This window comes from Falco peregrinus, chromosome 14, assembly GCF_023634155.1.
Source record: "Falco peregrinus isolate bFalPer1 chromosome 14, bFalPer1.pri, whole genome shotgun sequence".
Taxonomy (NCBI): domain Eukaryota; kingdom Metazoa; phylum Chordata; class Aves; order Falconiformes; family Falconidae; genus Falco; species Falco peregrinus.
Window position 1 is genome coordinate 8,904,434 of NC_073734.1, and position 21,221 is coordinate 8,925,654.

The 21,221-nt window shown below is 47.0% G+C and overlaps 1 protein-coding gene across 2 annotated transcripts in view; it reads left to right on the forward strand.

Annotated features, from left to right (window-relative positions):
* The first annotated feature begins 941 nt into the window (after positions 1-941).
* Positions 942-21,221, forward strand: part of MAF (MAF bZIP transcription factor) — a 191,582-nt gene continuing 171,302 nt past the window's right edge. For both annotated transcript variants that reach the window (XM_055818938.1, XM_055818937.1), the window contains exons 1-2: positions 942-2,693; positions 13,055-13,128. In XM_055818938.1, coding sequence (XP_055674913.1) covers positions 1,618-2,693; positions 13,055-13,088 — 1,110 coding nt within the window. In that variant the 5' untranslated portion in view covers positions 942-1,617 and the 3' untranslated portion in view covers positions 13,089-13,128. The remainder of the gene's footprint in view (positions 2,694-13,054; positions 13,129-21,221) is intronic.

Below are 21,221 nucleotides of genomic sequence, written 5' to 3' on the forward strand. Positions count from 1 at the left end.
AGCCGAGCCGCGCCGGGGCCGGCCGGGGAGCGCTGCCGCTACGGGGGTGCCCGCTGCCCCGACGGCGCGGCCCGGCCCGGCCCGGCCCGGCTCCCGCGGCTCCGCGCCGGCCGGGCCCGCCTCGGCACTGACCTTTCGACGAGAGATGGCGCTGTCGAGGTTTAAACCGAGCCGCTCCGCCGCTCCGCGTCCTGCCCGCTCGCCGCTGCCGCGGCCCCCCCCGGCCGGCCCCATCCCCCTCCCGGGGCGGGGGGGGGGGGGGGGAGCGCGAGGGGAGGCTAAAGTAAATACAATTAGTTCTAAATGTATTAGATTAATTAGTCCGGGCCAGCAGGCCAAGTGCGGCGGGGGCGGCCGCGGGGCTGGCAAACTTGCAGGGCTTTCGCACCTCTCGGCGAGGGCGGGGGGACCGCGGAGGCACCGATGCCCCGTCCCCGCAGAACCCCCCCGGCTGAGCGCCAGGCCCGCCGCGGGGGAGCGGGGCAGGTACCCGCTGCCGGCCCCGGAGGCGGCGCCGCGCTGCCGGGTCCCCGCCAGGCGCCCGCCGCTGCCGCTCCGCCCGGCCGCAGGAGCTCCCCGCGCCCCCGCCCCTGCGGGGCAGCAGCCGGCAGGCCGCCCCGGGGCAGAGCGCGCACGGCCGGAGGCGCGCACGGCAGCGGGCAGCGCGGCTGCCGGGGCCCCGGCGCGGAGCGGCGCGGAGCGGGCGGGGGGGAGCGGCCCGTCCGCAGCCGCCCGTCCGGGAGCGCGGCGGGCAGGAGGGGGTTAAGCGCGCCCCAGCTGACAGTCAGCTGATGGGGCCCTGATTGACAGCTCCGAAAAGTTTCCTTGTTTCTATATATTATGCTAATGAGGGCTGGGATGGCGGGCGCCCATTGGCCCGGCCGCCCAGTCAATTTCCCATTTGACGTCAGGAGCGCTATAAAACTCTGCAATGCTTTTAAACTCTCCTGCTGGATGAAACCTTTAAAATATTTTTCATCTTCTTGCTGTAGCTTTGGGGTCGAGGTTTTGTTGTATTTTTTTCTCCTCTTTTTTTTTTTTTTAAACCCTACTGTTATTATTTTGGTTGCGATACCGACTTTGATTTTTAATTTTTTTTTTTTTGTCTTCACTCTCTTCTCCCTCCTCCCTTCCCCGATGAACCTCTCTTCTCGCTCTGCACTTTGCGTGAGAAAGCCCAGAGGAAAGGCACCATGAAGTGTTAAAAATAACAAAACAAAACAACAACAACAACAAAAAAATTACTCGCGACACCGCCAGCTAACACTTCCAGCTGCAGTTTTTGCAGGCTGCGAAAGAGAGAGAGAGAGGAGCGAGAGAAGGGAGGGAGAGAGGAGGAAAAAAAAAAATCCACCCTTTATGCAAAAGGCGAATAGCGAGAGCCCCTCGCTCTGATGCATCAGCGGCAGCGGAGACTCTGCAAAGGATAACGCGGAGCGGGAGCGGGAGCGGCCGGGGCGAAGTGGAGCGGAGGCTGCGCGGGGCCGTGGCGAGAGGCAGAGCAGGAGCGCGGAGCGGAGCTCGCCCAAAATCAAGCTGGCTCACCCGGTGGCAACTCAGAGCAGTCCCCTCGCTCCCGGAGCGCACCCTTTCTGGAGGACTCTCGGCAGCAAAAGGATGGCATCAGAACTGGCAATGAGCAGCTCCGACCTGCCCACCAGTCCCCTGGCCATGGAATATGTTAATGACTTCGATCTGATGAAGTTTGAAGTGAAAAAGGAGCCGGTGGAGACCGATCGCATTATCAGCCAGTGCGGCCGCTTGATCGCCGGGGGATCGCTCTCTTCCACCCCGATGAGCACGCCCTGCAGCTCGGTGCCCCCGTCCCCCAGCTTCTCGGCGCCCAGCCCCGGCTCCGGCACCGACCAGAAGACCCACCTGGAAGACTACTACTGGATGACGGGCTACCCGCAGCAGCTCAACCCGGAGGCGCTGGGCTTCAGCCCCGAGGACGCGGTGGAGGCGCTGATCAACAGCAGCCACCACCCGCTGCCCGGCGCCTTCGATGGCTATGCTAGAGGGCAGCAGCTGGCCGCGGCCGCCGGCGCCGGCGGCTCCGTGCCGGCCGAGGAGATGGGCTCGGCGGCCGCCGTGGTGTCGGCGGTGATCGCCGCGGCGGCGGCGCAGGGCGGCGCGCCCCACTACCACCACCACCACCACCACCCGCACCACGGCGGCGGCGGCGGCGGCGGGCACCCCCACGCCGCGGCGCCGGGCAGCGCGCCGCCCTCCTCCGCCTCCTCGGCGGCCGGCTCCGGCGGTGGCGGCGGCGGCGGCGGCGGCGGCGCCGGGGGGCTGCACCACCCGCACCACGGCGGCGGCGGCGGCGGCGGCGGCCTGCACTTCGACGACCGCTTCTCCGACGAGCAGCTGGTGACCATGTCGGTGCGGGAGCTGAACCGGCAGCTGCGGGGCGTCAGCAAGGAAGAGGTGATCCGGCTGAAGCAGAAGAGGAGGACCCTCAAAAACAGGGGCTATGCCCAGTCCTGCCGCTTCAAGAGGGTCCAGCAGCGGCACGTCCTGGAGTCGGAGAAGAACCAGCTGCTGCAGCAAGTGGAGCACCTAAAGCAGGAGATCTCCAGGCTGGTCCGGGAGAGGGACGCCTACAAGGAAAAGTACGAGAAGCTGGTCAGCAATGGCTTCAGAGAAAACGGATCCAGCAGCGACAACCCTTCCTCTCCAGAGTTTTTCATGTGAGTTCCCACAGCCTTGCCACCTTAACTAAAAGTTCTCCGTGTGAGTTGTTGTTGGGGGCTTTGCTAGAGCGACAACCCGGCTTGCCACCTTGTATTACCTTTTTTTTAAAAAAAAAAACAAAACAAAACAAAAACTCAAAACAATTTTAAAACAAAGTTGTTTTTTGGGTTGGTTTTTGGTTTTTTTGTTGGCTTTTTTTTTTTTTCTCCCCTTTTTAAGGTGGGCTGGCTCCGTGGTGGCCGACCTAAAGTTCTACATGAGTTTCTTTTCTGTTTAGTATTATTATTATTTTTTTATTTTCGTGGGGGCTTGCTGTTGTGGGTTTGTTTTTTTTTTTAAATTTAAAAGATCCAACTCGCCACCAACTCAGTTCTTCATATGAAGCTTGCTCTTCTTTGAAACCTGCCATCCACATTATATATACATATATATATATTTTTAAGTTCATGAGGGTTGTTTTTTTCTTTGAGCTTGCTGTGTCCAAAAAAGTCAGGTTTGTTTTTTTGTTTTTTTGTTTTTTTTTGCCATCCTGAGTTCTTCATATGAGATTTGAGCTTTGCAAAAAGAAAAATAAAATAAAAAATTTAAAAAAACCCAAAACAAAAACAAAAAATATAAAAACAATGTGAAATTTTTAGACTCCAGCTTGCTGAGTTCCATCAGTTTTTAGCGTTGTTGTGCAAAACTAGAGATATGCCTAGATCAACCTGCCAAATCAAGCCTGCATCAACCTTCGGTGTGTTCATGTGAGTTTTGGCCTTAATCTGCCAAATGTGAGACTTTAGTCTGCCATTAGAATCCCATACTCATCTCATGCATTACGCTTGCTATTTTGTCTTAGCAACAATGAACTATAACTGTTTCGAAAGACTATGAAAAAGAGACATTATATTAATAAAAAACCCTGCATGCTGGTCATGTACGGTATAATTATTTTTTTTTTCTTTTGCTTGGAAATGGACTTTTGGAGACTATTATGGCATGGCATTCATCCTTTTGTTTTATTGCCTCATCACTTTTTTGGGTTGAAAGCAAAAAAGTGCAACCTTTGATCTTCCTCCTCCTCTTCCTCCCCATTAAAGTTTGCATCTACTCTAAAACTGCTTTGAGTTACTCAAAACTTCAGACTTCCTTTTAAATGCACTGAAGCATTCCCTCTCAAAAAACCTGCCAGAATGGATTTTGATAACCTAATGTGGCAAAAAAAAATATTCAAAAAAAAAACCCACAAAAAGAACTTTGGAAAGATGTTCAAAAGCAAAATTCTCATCCCACTTGGGGGGGACATTGAAACCATGCTGTTGCCTAAAACAGTCTAAAAATTAATTTTAAGTGATCTGCCCCATTTATTATTTTTTTTTTCCTTTTGCATTTGGTCATTGTCAAATGTGGAATGCTCTGGGTTCCTAGTATATAATTTAATTCTAGTTTCTGTCATCTGTTAGCCCAGTTAAAATGTATGCTACAGATAAAGGAATGTTATAGATAAATTCGAAAGAGTTAGGTCTGTTTAGATGTAGAATTTTTTTTAAAGATTGATGCACTAAATTGTTTACTTGTCGTGATGTAAAGGGGGGTAGAATTTGCAACGGGACTGTTTTAAAAAGTAGTTTATGCAGCATGTGCTTGCAACTTAAATATAAGTTGGGTATATGTAGTCCTTGCTATACCACTGACTGTATTTGAAAACCAAAGTATTAAAAGGGGGAGGCGCCCCTGTTTATATCTATAGGGGTATTTTACATTAAAAATGTATGGGGTTGGTTTTTTTGGGGTTTTTTTTTTCAAAATTGAAGTATTTGGGACTGAATTGCACTAAGATATAACCTGCAAGCATATAATACAAAAACAAAACAAAAAAAATTACGAACCTGTTTAAAACGCTAATACAATTTATGCAGTTATAAAGATGGCATTACTGCACAGTTTTAAAATGATGCAGATTTTTTTACAGTTGTATTGTGGTGCAGAACTGGATTTTCTGTAACTTCAAAAATTCCACAGTTTTAAAGGCAATAATCAGTAAATTTTATTTTCAGGGACTGATATCCTGTCTTTTAAAAAAAAAAATGGAAAGTAAATCTTACCACAATAAATATAAAAAAATCTTGTCAGTTACTTTTTCTTTTACATATTTTGCTGTGCAAAATTGTTTTATATCTTGAGTTACTAACTAACCACGTGTGATGTTCCTATGTGCTTTTCTTTCATTTTCAACTCTATGGTTATATCAAAAGAGAGAATAATCTACAATAATAAACTGCATTTTTTTGATTCCGTACTCAGTTTCTTAGTCTGTAGTTTAAAGTTCAAGAACTCCGAGAGCAGTACTTCAGCATGCTGCCTGGCGAAGGGGTGATGCTGGTACAAGAGCTGGACTCAATAATATTCAGGAGGGGAGAAGGAAAAGCATAGCTTCATGTAAAATGGAAAATTGTTGCCCACTAGAAATCAGGTTATCTTTCAGGTAGATGAAAAACGTGAGCTTTCAGGTGCTGCTTCTGACTTCTCAGTATTGCAATGAGCTCAGTTTCAGTGACTCAGATCATCCCACCAGGTTTTAGGAGATCTCAAAGGGGAGGTCTACTTAAAAACCTGATGACATGATACGGCCCTATATTTTGATTGTTTTATGATGGAGTGAAGTGAAAGGGAAGACTTCACATCCTCTTATCATCTGATCCCAGCTAAGCATGCCTGTCTCTAGTAAGAGATGACACCGCATCAGGCTTGGCTTGTCACAGAACCACTTAACGCTAGATCGAAAGATTTCTTGCCATTTGAGTCCATACTGCCTCCTTTTTTTCTTTTCTTGCTTCCCCTCCCTCCCCCCTACCTTCTTTTTCATTTGCCCTGTGGTTTTCTTTTTTTTGCCCTTTTTTTTTTTTTGCTACAGGCCTTAGAAAGCCCAGAGAGAACTGAGGAGCTGGGGGGGGGGGGGGGGGGGCGGGAATAAAATTCAAAGGACTTCCTCCAACTTTTGAGAGTTACTTGTTCTAAACAATCAATCCCAAAGGTTAATGTGCTAGAAGTGTTCAGGTCTCCAAGCCCCTCTTCACTGCAGTTCTCCATGTCAAAGGGCATCTCGACTTCGAAAGGCTCCTCAAGCCCTCGACCCAGTTCATTTAAAGCCACCTTCCCCGAGAGCCTCCAGTGTCCCCTCGCAGAGTCCTCTCCCACTCTCTGAATGGGATTATCTGCCCAGTTTATTTGAGAAGCGGAGGCCTCTCCGAAGGATGCTCCAGCCCCTGCAGGGTGAGGGCTTTATCTTCAGACCCAGGCTCATAAACCCAGCACTTTTTTCTCCTTCATATTTCCCCCCTGCCACCTGCTGTCGGTACAACTTCTTCCCAGCTGTAAGGTCATCCCTCCTGGGCGCTGGTGGCACTGAAAGGAGAGGACCTGTTGCCGTTCCTCTGCCTGGCTGGTCCAGCCCGTGGCTTGGACCCCATCCTGCCCTGTGTGCCGAGGTCAGGATGCGGCCCTGAGCCCCCACCCCAGCACCTGCACCCACGAAAGCCTGCGTCAGTGGGCACGGGGTGCTGCTGGAGGTCAACCTGCTCCTGCTGAGGTCCCTGCAGAGGGGATGGGCACCCAGCCCCGCCGTGGGTGACAGCAGGCATTGGTGGCTGTGGTCCCAGATGCTGGTGCTGTGCCTCGCCCCTCCCCAGCGCCAGGGCACCAGCCTGCCCTTTGGCATCTGACCTGCTGTTGCACCAGGGTTTGAGTAATGGTTCAAGCTCCAGATTCTGGTTAATTCGAGTTCCATTTTCTGGTTAATGTGTAATCTGTGGGTAAACTGGTCGCTATTGGCCGAACAGAGAATTATCTCCTCTCATAAAGACAGGGCTGCTTTTTATTTCTTCTCCGACCTCCCCTTCCCTGGCTGAGCCTTTACTGATGCCCAAGTTTTTTTGCAGGGAGTCACTTCGCTGCTGCCCTTGCCGAGCGCTCCTGAAGGAGCCCTGCCCTAAGGAAGGCAAGGGACCAGAGCTCCCCTTGGCAAAGCCCCCGCCAAAGAGGCACTGCAGCCCCCGGGGAAGCGCAGAGCCCGAAGCCCCCTGGAGTGGGACCCGTTTTGGTCCAGCCTCATCCCCGCACTCCTCTGCTGCTCCGGGTTTCCTCGCAGGCACAGTTAGGAGCAGGCATAGGATTCCAAAAGTATTGTGAATCGACCAAGTAGCACAGAGCAAGGGGAGCACTGCTGCCTCCCTGAAGTATCTTCTTTCTCAGAGGGAAAAAAAAAACCCAAAACACACCACCCTGTTTGAACAGCGATAAGAGAAATCCTTCCTAGAAATAGACTGAGTGCAAAAGGGAAGATTCCCATTACACACCCAACCTTACAGGGAAAAAAGGTTTGCCCACTTTGGCATCGTTATGACACATTGCAATCTTGCTTTGCAAATAATAAAAAAAAAATAAAAAATGCAGCCTTCCTTAGGCTGCACTTGAATTTCAGCCCCAAACATGCCAACTACCCAATTGAAGGGGAAAAATAATAGATGCACGCCTTAATGTTCACAAAAGCAAAGCAAGTATTGGGGTTCTCTGCATGAATCATTGCAGGGGAGCGCCCACCTTTGCCGCAGGACTGCTTGCTGGGGACTAATTGGAACCGCTCTGCTCTGAATAACCTACATTCATTAATCACCCCTCGCTTGACTCTGGCCTCAATCCTGCTCCCATAAAGCTCGGAGGTACAATCCCCGGGGATTTCAAAAGGGAGCAGGATCCCGCTGTTCTCCCACAGGTACCTCTCTGACTAAAGCAGGGGGAACGCTCCCTGAGCTGGGCAATCGTGTGTCAAAAGGCCTGCGTGGTCTTCATCTCCCCATCACTAACAACATCCCAGTGCTCCCGTGGTCCTACGGTGCTTTCCCATTTATTAACTACATTACAAAGAACTTTCATGTGACTGACACTGGGAGATACGTGCACGGAGAGCCAGCCCTTTGCTGGCTGGGAAATGGTGTGCGCTGTGGCTCAGCCCCCTCCTCTCTCCCTGTCCCACCTTACCCTTCAGCCTTTTTTATTCCCCCCCCCCCTAAAATGAAACGTAACCCTCTGCCCGACCTCCGGACTTCTGCTGAGCAGAGTCCAAGAGTATTTTTGTGTTTATGCTGCTGCGTTTTCCCTGCTCAAGAAATGTCATCCCAGCCTGCATCCTAAAAAAAAAAAAAAAAAAAGGGGGGGGGGGAGAAGGAAGGGAAATATCCTGGTCATACTGGTGTATTTGTATTTCTTGAACAATTTCTCAGCACCACTGGGCAGGCGTTGTGCGAGGAGCGCCCATTTGCAGATGGAGCGGTGAGAGCTTCTATTTATTAGAAAGTCTTCGCCCTTTTAAAACAAAAATGCCTGCGCTGAATCAAAATGCCACTTGAAAATTACCCACACGCGAAACACGGCAGCAAATTTTTAGTTTAAAAAATGAACTTTCCCAGCTCTTTATTTTCCTTTCTCTTCTGAAAGCTTTTGCGCAGCTGTTTCCTCCCCCTCCCTCCGCGTAGTGTGTAGGAAGTTCTTGATCTAGAATCATTCATAATTTTAATACCAATTTCTATTTGACATAATACACTAATATCAGATAGAGAGTGTAGCTGCTTCCTGGATTTAGGGAGGAAATGATGCATATATCAGAATTATCTGCTCAGATGCCAGAACTACATTGGTGTCATTTCAGCATGGGCTGCATTGAAAGGAAATCCTCTATATTTATTACTCCGATCATCAGAGGAGCTAAATGGACCCACTGTTTCTGACACCTGTTCAGATGGCTGAATTTAAAATTTCACGCAGGAAAAAAAAAAAATCCTACATACTTCAATGTTAGGAATTAAGATTTTTTTAATAAACTTACTTCCCTCCCTCTTGCCGAATTGCTGTGTCGTGAGCGGCTGCCATGAGGCTTGGGCATTCCAAGGGTAGCTATGGAGAGTGGGATAGATTTTGTTTGCTCAGCCGGGACAAAAAACAATCCTGCTGGTGTACACACACAGACACACAGACACACACACAGACACACAGACACACAGACACACAGACACACACACACTCTCGAGCTGTCTGTAGTCAAATGCCTCCGATAGCTGTTTGAAGTGCAGGTCTCGGTATGAATAACAGGAGGTAGCACACCCCAGGACGTGGCAGAGGTGAGCGAGCGGCTGTTGAGAGAATTTGTCTTTTCGGGAAGGAGCTGAGCGCTCCACACTCTGCCACTTCACACTTTTAAGGCTCCTCTAATGAATTTCTCGGGCCCAGCAGATACAAATCAATAGATTACAATACTGTACACTCTGCCGCATCTAATTCTTGACTGCCTGAAATTGTGGGGGAGGACCGAGAACAACATTTATCACCCTCTGAGGGCTGAGTGCATTCAGATTTGTGAGCTCTAAGCCAACACGAGGCAAAAATAGCCCAGGATGTGACTTAACTTTTCAAGTGAAGAGCAGGCGGCCAGGGATCGGCGAGGCTGCCGCGGCTGTAAGGGCAGCAGGCAGCCCCAGCCCCAGCTATCTGCCACCGTATCAGGCTGACCTGGCACAGCGTGATAATGGCTCAGCGCCCTCCATGCAAGCTGCCTGTATCTTATCGCTCTCTGAAACGGTCGGTTTCTATCGTTGTTGCTGTACCCACTTACTCCCCTCCCCAGCCCCCCAAAATCGAGTTTCTACACCTATGTGCCCCTCGCGAGGCAGCAGCCAGGTGTGCATGGAGGTTGCCCTGCCCTTCGCCTTGCTTGGTTTGAAGCCCTGTGCGCTTTGTGACATGATTGCCTTTATTTGATTTTTTATAAATCTTTTCATGCATCTCTAGAAGACGGCTTGCACGGAGGGAATTGAAGCCAGAGCAGAAGTTTGCTAGAAGTGGTGCTTCTGAACCAGGCAGGAAAAAAAAAATAATATGTATATATAAAGAAATACCCAGCAAACAACAAATCGAGCGGTGTCCTGGAGTTTCCCGAGGGGGTCGGGAATGGAGTGTCCCTGCCTGCTGCCCGCAAATGTCAGTTCGTGGAGCCCACAGCCCCGCGCCCAGTGCCCGGACGGCCGGGCCCCCGGCCGGGGTGCGGGGCTCAGCGCCCTGTGCCCCCCCAGCCCTGGCACCCCCGGTGCCTGTCGGTGTCACCGCGGCCTGTCCCCGGGGCTGCGGGGGCAGCGGGGAGCCCAGCACCGCGGGGACACAGGCGCTGGCCGCCCCGCTGCAGCCCGGCACCTGCCTCGGCCGGGGCCAGTTCGGCACGGGTTGTCACCCCGGCCTCCAGCAGCCTGAGGCGAGCCCGGCCCGGGGAGGGGTGGCTGCGGGGCGCTGGGACACCCCCCGCTCCTGACGAGCTCCCCGCCGGCACCTGCCCGGCCGCGGCCGGAGCCGCAGCTGCGGGGCGGGGGCAGCGGGGGCGGCCGGGCCCGCAGAGGGGCTGCACCGCGCACCGCCCCGTCGGGGGGCTCAGGCCCGCCCCGGCCCCGCAGCCCCTACCCCCAGCCCCGGCCCCCCGGCCTCGACCCCCAGCCCCGACCCCCAGCCCCGGGCCGGGGGCTGGCCGTGCGGCCAGACCGCTGGGTGCTGCCCCGGGGTCCCAGCCCAGCCGGGCGCGGGGGGGCGCAGGGCCGCGGGCGGGGCTGGGCGGGACGGGGCAGGGTGAGGGCAGCAGCCCCGGTTTGTTTGTTTGCTTGTTTGTTTGTGTCCGAACTCAATTCCCGGAACAAAAGGGGACTCCGGGCGTAACTAAAGGATCCGTCCGCGCATCCCAAGCTTAGCTCCGGCGTGTCCCCAGGCGGCTTCAGCCGGCGGACCGGCCCCTAGGTATGTTCACCGAGCACTTCCCTCGTGTTTTGTTCACGGTCCTTTTCCTTATTTTTTCCCCTTTTTTGCTCTTTCTTTTCCCTTTTCCTCTTTCTTTTCCCTTTTCCTTTTCCCCTTTTCTCTTTTTTTTCTCTCTTCTCTCATCTTTTCCCCTCTTCTTGTTCTTCCTTTCTCTTTTCTTGTTCTTAATTTTCCCCCCTTTCCTTCCTTCTTCCTCCCTTTTTTCTTTTCACCTGTGCTCACACAGAGACTAATCTAAACCCCACTGCAGTCAAAAGGAGCTTTTTAAATGACATTTTGGATCAGGCCCTGAGATCTCTGCAGGGAGCAAGGTGGGGGGCGGGCAGGATTTACGGCACTTTCTGGGGCTGAGTTTCCCAAGTCTATGTGGCTGTATCTCAGAACATGTGTGTGATTAAGCTTAAAGCCCTTTCCTGTAAGAAAGCAGGCAGATTCACTTTCCTGCAGCCTGAACTTCTCCGATTTTGAAACAAAAGTTCGTGGCAAGGCCTTGACAGGAGGCTGTTGTGATGCTAAAGGCGATGGGGATGGAATCCGTTTGATTTGTTGGTATCAGCTTCCAGAGCTGCGGTGCTCTCCACTGCAAACAGCCCCTGCTCAAGCACTGTAGAGCTGTTGCAATGAAACATTAGTGACCATGAAAATAAGCCCAAAAGCGAACCAAACAAGACCTAGCATCCCCCCCCCCCCCCCCCGCCCCCGCCCCGCTCCCCCGTAACTCTCTAACATTCCCCGATGAAAGCATTTTAATATGTAGGAAGAGCTGCTGGAGCCTGCGATGCGATTCAGTGTTTTGTGGTGTGGGATGAACAGATTTTCCTTTCCGTAGGGTTTCCTCCTGCAAAGTCATTGTAGAGGAGGGAATACTGTAAGATTGAATCTGGTTAAAATACTATATTCATGTCACACCAGATACGGTCTCCAGACTGTGCACAGTCTTTCAGCTTCCTTTATTGTGAAATCCTTTTAAAATAGCACAGTATAGAGTAGAAAACTTATTGAAGTGTAACTCTCTTGCACCAACTCCGTCAGATAAAATGAAGGAAAGTGATCAGCCTTTTAAAATGAATAAATCTGCTTAGTGTCTCTGGCTGCCTTCATGCTGTCTTACTTTCTTTGACTCTTTCCTTATTAATAAACTGATAGTTAAATAAAGCCGCTAAATGAATCAATGCGCCTTGCTGGTGACAGCGGGTTGGTGCCATCCTGTTTCAGGTTTCCTGTGATGTGGGTGAATGGTTGTGGTTTTAGAGCAGGGATGGCCACAGCGGGGGCTGCGACTGCTAAAAGCAGGCTGACCACATCACTTTCTGGATGCTCTTCAGGTGTGAGGCTTGAGTACCCATTCCTCTCGGCCCCGTGCATTAATAACAGGATGGATTCACCGATTGGCATGAAAGCAGAGGTCATCTTGAGGGAAATGACACCAAAGGTCTACAGGAGTCATTTGCTTTAAGAGATCCTGGGCCATGTGCCAAGTATTGCATTTAAGGAAGCACTGTCCCCTTTCTCAAAAGCAAAAAAAAAAAACAAAAACCAACAAAAAACCAAAACCAAAAGAAAAGTAAAAAAAAAAAAAAAAAAGAGGAAACGTTGCTTTCAGTAGCATGTGGGGACCATCTCCACGTGCCTGTTCCACCTTTGGGTGGGATGTGGGAGAGGGATCATTCAGCTGGCACCAAACATGCAGCGGGCTTTTTCAAAGCTGCAGAGCTGATCTGGAATCAAAATGCTGAAAAAGCGCCTATGGTTTGTCTTGCCTGTGTTTTTTTATTCAAACCGATCAGACTTGTGGTTTATCCTTGCTCTGATTATGCTGTACGGTTACAATAAATGGATGGAGCTGAAGCATTCCTGCAGGCGGTTTATAGGAAATATATGTCTATGCCTGTGTGTGCACGCTCAGGGAGAGAAAGTTAGCTATAAGGGACACAACAAAATATCCATATTTAAGAAATGCGGATTGACTCACTGACTTATCTCACTTATTGTACAAAGATTCACTCTGTGTTGAATTTTTTTTAAATTAGATTTTAAATATGTGTTGACAGGATGAATTTGTACAGTGTGAGTAACTGCAGGGAGAAGTGACAGCTCTGCTTTTGCTATTAAACTACTATCTGAAAAATAATGGAGTGTGTACAAAAATTGATTATTATTTTGCCAATTACATTAGTGCCACTGATAACAATCATTAAGAAAGAAATACTGAAAGTTACATGCTTTCAGGTCTTAGAAGCTGATGCTCACTGGTAAGGCAAAAATATGTGTTTTTAAGAGAATTTGTGAGTAAGAGTCTCCTGTTATTAATGTGAAGTAAAGACTAAATATGTGAGCTAGAAATGTTTCACTTTATGTTAATTTCTTCATCACTTATCCACAGTTAATAAACAGTACAAGAGACTTTCTAAATTTAATTTAGTATTTGAATATAAAAGGTCCTGTTCTGTATATAGTGGCAGACATGTTTTACAATGTTAAAACTTCCTTTTAATAATGGTTTATTTTAATATATTTACTAAATTAGGTACCCGAGAGAATCGTCTACAACGGTGATGTGAAAATCCCTGTTACCTGAGGTCAAAAAAAAAAAAAAAAAAGGTATGTTTTCATTTTCATTAGCCATTTGACATAGTTCAGCAGGGGTGGTAATTTCACTGCTTTGTTTTCTGCTGCTAAAACGGTGCTTTTTGGTCCAACCCCCGGGAGCCGGTGACAGTCTGTGGTGCAGTTTCCTGGGCTTTGGGATGAGGCTGACTTTCAGGTGCCTACAAGAACCATTTGCAGTGATGGGGCTTTGTACTTTTGTCAGCCAGGCAACTCTCCCGTGTCCCACAACTCATATATAATCCTATGCAAATGTTTTCTTTCTTTTTCTTCAAATGTTAGCGCTCAGACATCAGCTATGGGGATTAAGGATGGGTCTTCTGAAGATCTCCCTCAGATCTTGATGAAAATCATGAGTCTGTGTTAGATGACTTCTGCACTTATAAATTACAATAGAGTTTAATTCACAGCACTGCTTTCCTCTGGAAATTTGTGTTCATTCAGTAGGTCAACATTGATTAAAAAATACGCCGCTAATGAAAATGTGGGAATTAAAACTTTCAGTCCCTCCCACTGCTCGACTCAAACAGGCACTTTATTTTTTCCATGGAATCTGATTTTTATTGGCCTTGACTATAAAAAATACTAAGTGGCTTAAGTGAGCACCAAGGTTGCGATGACAGATTCCTGTATCAATTTTTTTATGAAACCTCTTTGGGTTAAGAACACAGGCTGCTGTACAGTACCACACTTTGATCAACAGTTACATGCTATTAGAAAACAGCTGAATTTTATTAGCTCATGGAATTAAGCTTGTTTCATTATTTAAAATTGGAGTGAGGGTGGGGAAGATGTAGTTGGTGCTCTAGACTCTGCGTTAAATAGCACTGTGAGGAGTTTTTGTTGGCGTATAGGCTGTGGGAATAGGTCTCCCAAGGAGCCCCAGAAGAGGTTCATTTTGAGCCTGACGATCCTCTCACTTCCCTGAGGAGAACCCTGGGTAGGGCTTTGCCTGCAATGCATTTTTTTTTTTTTTCTTTTTCTGTGTTTCACCACTGTAAATGGGAGGGACACCAGACCACTTGGTTGGTTGGTTGTGGGTTGTTTTTTTTGTGAGAGCTTAAAGTGCAATATGTTTTTTGCAAGAACAGAGCCAAGGCATGATTCAGCTGAAGTAAATACATTACGTACATATTTCCATCGCAAAGGTGCAGCACGTGTTCCATCACCTTGTTCCTAGTGTTTCAATAATCCCATAGGAAAGCTTTCGTGGTTCCTGTAATTTATATATGTGACTATTAGATTTATATAAGTGATATACATTCTTGTTATCCATATAACAGAAAAGCAAAAGCTTTTTCCCTGGTGGACACCTGTGATCTCAGGACTTGCTTAGCCCACCACTCTCCGGGACGATTCCTTGTTCCATCCTTCCAATATTTTGTGGTTGCACTTTCACATATTAGGGAAGAAAAACCAGCAGCAAAATCTGTTACTCTTAAGCAAATAGCTCTTGGGTCTCGGAAGAGTTAACAAACTTTTATGGCAAGGTTCAGACAGTTCTGACCCCTATGGTAATATTTCATCTAAGGTTACTGTTGGGAGAGAAATCAAATTTCAGCTGTGAACATGATTGACAGGTGAAAGCAAGAGAGAGAAAGACATCTGGTCAGATGGGGAATTTGGGAAGGAGAAGGACAATTCAGGGAAGTGTCTCTGTGATATTAGGAATAATAAGCTGAGATATGAAAACTCCAATCCTCCACGCTGTCTGGAGGTGCACTTACTTGATATTCATGGAGGTGGTTTGGTTGGGGGAATTTAAGACTGTACATTTATAGTAGTGGACAGTAGTCTCTGCGGTCTAACTTACTAACTTGACTCCTTTGAAGGAATTATGTTATTTCTGGCATACTTTTAGCATTTCAAGGCAATTCATTTTATGAGTGTGACTGGAATATTTGGTGGTTGCTGGTTAAGAGGTTCTCACCATTGTGTCCCTCCGGGGTCAGACGGCAGCGGGGTTTGGGGGGTCAGCCGGTGGTGTCTCTCCAAGCCCTGGAGCCTGGGGGGGGATTGCTGAGGCTGTTCAGAGTAAGCGCTGCAGGACTAGATTTCTGTTTATGATATGAGCTCTTACACCAGTAACAATGTTAGTTGCTGTCCCATAAAATACCACCAAGGGTACATCGTGGTGTTTTACAAGGCAGCTTTTATTTACCGAGGGCCATGTCTCGGGCTATTCCACCTCCTAGCAGCTCCAGTGAGTGTCCCTCACAATAGGTGCATAGCCCCAGGCACACGTCACCCTGCTGCGATGTATTTTGTTTGGTGGAGAAGAGCTCTTCCATCCTCCAGCATCCCAGAACCAACAGAAACAAAATATCCCTCTAATTATTTCCTGACCAGCATGATGATGTTGGAAAGTAGAATTTGCTTCTGACATACGGAAATGTAGCCAGGCTTTCTCTTAAAAATGAAGTGTGAGAAAAAGATCTGGTGGGTTTTAGCCCTGCGTATAACAATGTTTCAGTCGCCAAAGAGGCCGTGAAGGACTTTGGCAGAGCCCCAAGGGCAGCATGTGGCAAGGGTGGACCCTGGGGTCTAAGTGCAGCCGACCTGCATCTCAGGTGAGGGGAAAGGTCCCGGGTGGGCTCCTGGCCCCGCTGCAGGCTTTGGTAGAATCCCGGTTGAATTCCTGGGGCCCACACTGCCACCACAATGGGAATGCCTACAGGGGAGGTCATAGTAATAAAAAGTGAGATCCGAACACATACCGCGGTAGTTGTGCTGTGAATTCCCTGGATGGATGTTCCTACTCGGGAATATAGTTTACTACCTTATTTCCCCATATGGATGAGCCCTAAAACTAAGGGGAGAATAAGGAGCAGTAAAGAACAGAAATCTATTTTCTGTTCCTTTTCCAGTTTACCTCTAAGACCTTTCACACAGGGGAAATCATGGCACTCTTAAACTATACATTTACTTACTTTTCACTGCTATTCCTGCATTCACACATGCATTTTTAAAAGAGATTTGTGTTTTGTGCAAGACCTTTTGCATCCTCGTACTGTTGGTGTGTATTTTTGATGTGCAATCAAGTCAGACTGTTGGTCGTGACATCATTTTTCTTTTCATGGCAATGGCCTGCCATGTCGAGCTGCCTGACTTCACTGTAAACTAGACCTTATCGTCTAAGTTTTATTCCTAGACCATACATCTGATAGAATGGAGAATTAAAGCTAAGAAAAACCAAATTTCTTTGCATGTGAGTGACTTACTTTTAACTTTCCCTTGTTGCATGAGCACTCCCTGCAAAATGTCTTTATTTTGCAAAGCTGATATCAAGATAACTTCCGTGAAATATTATTGGCAAGTTTCCCACTGCAGTCAATGGGAGCCTTGTATGTATTTTTCAAGCAGATGTGCTATATTAAGTCTAAATGAGAATCTTTTATTTCAAATGGCATACAATATGTTATTCTTGATTAAAAAAATTGATAGTAACCTCTCTCCCTTCCTTTCCTCTCACCAAACGTATTCCGTACAATTGACAGGTCATTTTACATAGGTAAAAAAATGTTCTCAAGTATTTAAAAAAAGCACAGCTTCACTATGTCTCAAACTCCTTTCTAGCTCATTCCTATAAATCTGAAGTATGAAAACATCTTGGGTCTTTACGAGCAATGAGAAAGTATATGCCATACGTGACAGCTTTAACTCCCCCCAAAATTCCCAGCAAAGTCAATTTAATGGTTTTCCGTGTGTTTAGAATAAGCTTTAAAATATTTTCCAGTGATGTGGCTTTTTGCTGTTGTTTAGTTCTAATAGAGGATTACAAGTTAAGTGCTAAAAAAAAAAAAAAAAATAAAATATTTTTAACATCTCTTCTGGGTTTTCTAATTTGTGCCACTTACCAAATGATTCACACTGTACCAAAATACAGGAGATTGATGAGACAGGAAAAGTACTGATTTAACATCCCACATATAAAATTACTTCTCAGGCTTCCACATATAGTCCCGATGTTTAGAGAGTGAAGAAACCGGGAGTTGGGAGTTACAGTCTGACTCACTTGTGAGACTTTGACCCAGTTATTTGATTCTAGATTCAGCAAAATACTGAAGCACTTTAAACTTGTTATCTGAGGTTTCTTCTAAAGGTCTGTTACCGTTGATCTCTTTATATCTCAGTTTACACAGTTATAAACCTAGGTAATTAATTCTTACCTTCTAGGCTTTTGTGGGAGTTTAAAAAAAGCTGTAATGTTCCTTGAAGCCCTTTAATGAAAGGTGGTGTATTGAAGTACTTGTCATTTACCTTGTTTCGTACCCTAGGATGAGAAATCATTGGTATTGCCCAAGTTCCATGCACCATTTCTGCCGGGATAAGAATTTAGTCTCCCGAGTGCGCCAGGCCACCAGTACAAAGATCAGGTGCTTTAGGAGCTGGTAATTTTCTGAATTACACATAGTTTAGCTTTACCCTGATTTTGAACGAGTCAAAAAGTAAGCAAAATCACAGCTCGTTTATGTGCCCCCTCTCTCTCTTAATGTATCCTTAATACCTATATGAACACACACATATCTGGAATAACTCTTGTGCACCTGCAAGACATGTAGAGGTCACACTGTCCTCGTAATTCCTCCCCTTCCTGCCATTACCTTTATTTCCCAAGGTTCGAGCCATTATCATTCAGCAGTTGTGCAGCTTTTCTTTTCTTCCATCCCCAAATTATTATTGTTTCCCTCCTGCCTTCTGCTCCTCCCGATCTGTAATGGAGTCCTCAGCTGTAAATTTGCTAACCGTAAAGATATTTGCTTGAAATGTTTTGAAAATGCTGTGGGAAAGGGAAAAAAAAAAAAAAAAAAAAAGGCAAGTCTACTGAACAGCACGCTGTGCCATGCTCCAGCATTGCACTTCTACGGAAAAGATAATAAAGATATTAGCACTCATATAATTTCAGATAGGAAATGAAACCAGACATGAAAGAAACACTAGCTCCAGCTGTTGAGTGGGAATCAAACTAGCTATGGGAATTACAGGTATTGTCACCGGAGACAGCCTGACTTCTGAGAAATGACCTCAGGTGTAGGAGCTTGCTGTGGCCCCTTGCAGATATTAACACCTAATTAACAATCTGAGAGAGCATCCTACATCTTAATCACCAGTGAGGTGAGAATGACAATCACAAGGAGGAGAAGGGAAATGGTAATTTTTCCTCTGCATGCATCATCTAATAACCATGGTTATTCAGATGCAGCTAAATGCGATTTCCTTTTAGTCATTTCTGTCTATTGGAAGGCACAGTAAGTTCATTTGCTAGCAGGTAGGCAGTGGAGGTGAGAATTGAATTGATCTGAGATACTCTGAAAAATTGACCCCGAGGTCATTCCTAGTTTAAATTGGGAAGTAAAGCTGAGCTTATGTCTTCCCTTTCTTCTCTCCCCCTCTTTTTGTGTTTCCAGGCGTGTTAGTCTGCACTGTGTAATTATTTAAACATACTCTGATGGTGGGGAACCTTGTTCCCTCAAAGTTAATCAAAATAAAGAGGGCTTTTGTTAGCAGTGATAGGTAATTAAGTAGCTGGCTTCGTGTTGCGCAGAGGCATTGTGCTGGGTTATTGACGTCCCCGAGCCGGGCTCCCCAGCCCTTCTGCCTGCAGCCCAGCCCGCCAAAATTGCCAAGATTAAGGCCCAGGCTAAATTAAGGAAAGAGGGTGTGAAGGCGTGTAAGTGATTAATGAGGCCAGGCTGTAAAGGCGAGGGGTGCACCACAGCCCATCCACAGTCTCCCAGAGGAAGGGCTGCCTCCCTGGGGAGAGGTGCGCCTCTTGAAGCAGGGGGGGGGGGCGGGAAATCGTGGGGCATTTCTCTACCGTGCCTGCGATTTTCTGGCTGTGGCTTTAGCCAGGAACAGCTGTAAGTGTGGATGGGAGCAACCCACTTACCTAGTTTCAGCTCCAGCATAGACACCGAGGGCTAAATTCTGCTGCTGGTTACCTGGTGTAAATGCTAGGGAGTGTGGGGTGGTGATGGAGTGGCTTAGAGCTTTGTCAGAGGGCTGGCGCTAGTAGAAAGCAAGTGAAAAGGTAAGACAAAAGCCGGGTTTGCTCGGTCCCATCCAAGGCAGGAGCAGCTTCCCTGGGCTCTGTGGCGATGTTCTAGCTTGCCCCTGTATCACTTGGGCAGGAACCGATGGGGTTTTAATGTAATGCCTTTTAATGGATGCTTTTATGTGCGCTTCCAAACAGCTTCCACTTTCACACAGCTTTACAACACGAGCTAAAATGAGAGGCAGGCAGGGAGCGAGGCATACATACGTACGTACATCTTGTAGACCTCATTTTGCATTGGCTTTACCCGCAGCACTCCCTCGCTGTGCTCAGTAACAATCTCTTTCCATATCGCTTGGACCCAAATTATGTTCTAATAAGGAGAGAATGGCAAAGCGAAGATAGCATTATATTAACCACTCAGCTTCCATGCAAATGCCTATCGTTTTCTTTCCCATGACAAGAGATAATCTGTGTTTTCTGTTATGCTCACTTCAACTCCTTTAGCTTTGTTTTCATGTGTTGGCCTTGCGCTAAAAAATATAACTTGACATCTTGTGTCTTCTCAGCTAAAAAGGTATCAATTCCTGGACTTAATGTCAGCTATACCCAGATCAAAGGCAAGAAACATAAAAGTTGACATATATTATTTATTTCATGGTTTACATCAATGATGTTTCTCTCTACACTTTTTTGTTATTATTGCTGATGTTTTGCCCATAATGTTGCGCTCCCTTCTCAAAAGTGTTTGTCCCCTACAGACAAATATTCATATTAATGTAATCCATCAGCAGCTAACAAATGCCAGCTGACTTCGGCATTTCCCGCACTCCCAAAAATCCTATTGTTTTTGCAGGTCTCTTTGGGTGTGAGAAGAATGCAGGATCAGGCCCTTGGGGGGGGGGAATGTCAGAGCTGGAGACTTTCTCCCCCAGCCCCAGAAACGCATGGGGTTGGCTGGGGCAGCAGCCTGGGGTGCTGGCGCAGGGAGTGGGAGATGCTGCATTCTCTCCCTGCATTGTGAGCTGCTGCAGAGGCGAGATGAATGCCAGTCTTTGAGGGGAGCAAAAGCTCAGAAAAGACTTTTCTTTTCCTTTTTTTTTTTTTTTTAAATTGTTTGGGTTTTTTTCCTTACCTTTCCCTATCTTCCTTGCCTGCCTTTGGAGTTCTGAGTGAGTAATACAGTCTGCCTTATAGTTGTGGCCACAAATTCATCTGATGTCAGTCAGAAATGCTGCTCCAACCTGTGCATCCCTCTGACCACACAGTTTAGTGCAAAACTTGCCTTTTTTTCCCCCTCTTTGTCAACAGCTGTGGAAGGTTTTACTTCCTGAGTTACAGAATCAGCTGAAATGTTGAGTCTGACTTTGCCCCCTACCCTCCCACGAGCTATTTTTTTCTGCAATGAAAATAATAATGCTTGAGAAAGATCCTTGGGATTTTTTGTTTTGTTTTGTTTTCTTTTGTTTAGTTTGGGTTTATTTTAAAGCTTGCTGACAATTGTCAAATGTTCATTCTAGCAAAGAAGTCCTCGGAGGGTATAGCCCCGCTGCACAGCCGACAGGAGTAATTTGCAGTGCTCCTTAGAGCTCAGCTATTCAGCCAATGTGTGTCGCTTTACTATTTCTTTAAAATTTAATTGGGATCAGGCAATCAAGTGTCTCCGAATTTTTTGCCTCTTCAGGCTGCAATAAAGCCACGTATAATTTATAATCAAAGTTTGGTATCGTTAAACTAAACTGTAAAACCGACTTCAGGGTTTCAGTTGTGAAAGAAATATACGATAAATATTGCAATGGGGCTTGAGTAGCACAGCTAACAACAGCAGGGTGAATGCATATATACACACAGATATAGATTTATTTTTTTTGAGTGTTTGTGTATATGTTTAATTCCGGAGGTAAGAAAGACCTAAATAATAGATAACTGGCATGTATTCTTTGTTGGTAGAATTGAAGCTAAGATAGATTTACAGCTCAAGTAGTTACTTTAAATGCAAAATGAAGTGTTAATTTATTTAAGTCATTTATGCATCAACATTATTTTTATGTCTTTATTTATATTTTCCTGTAATATGGAGCAATGTAGTATT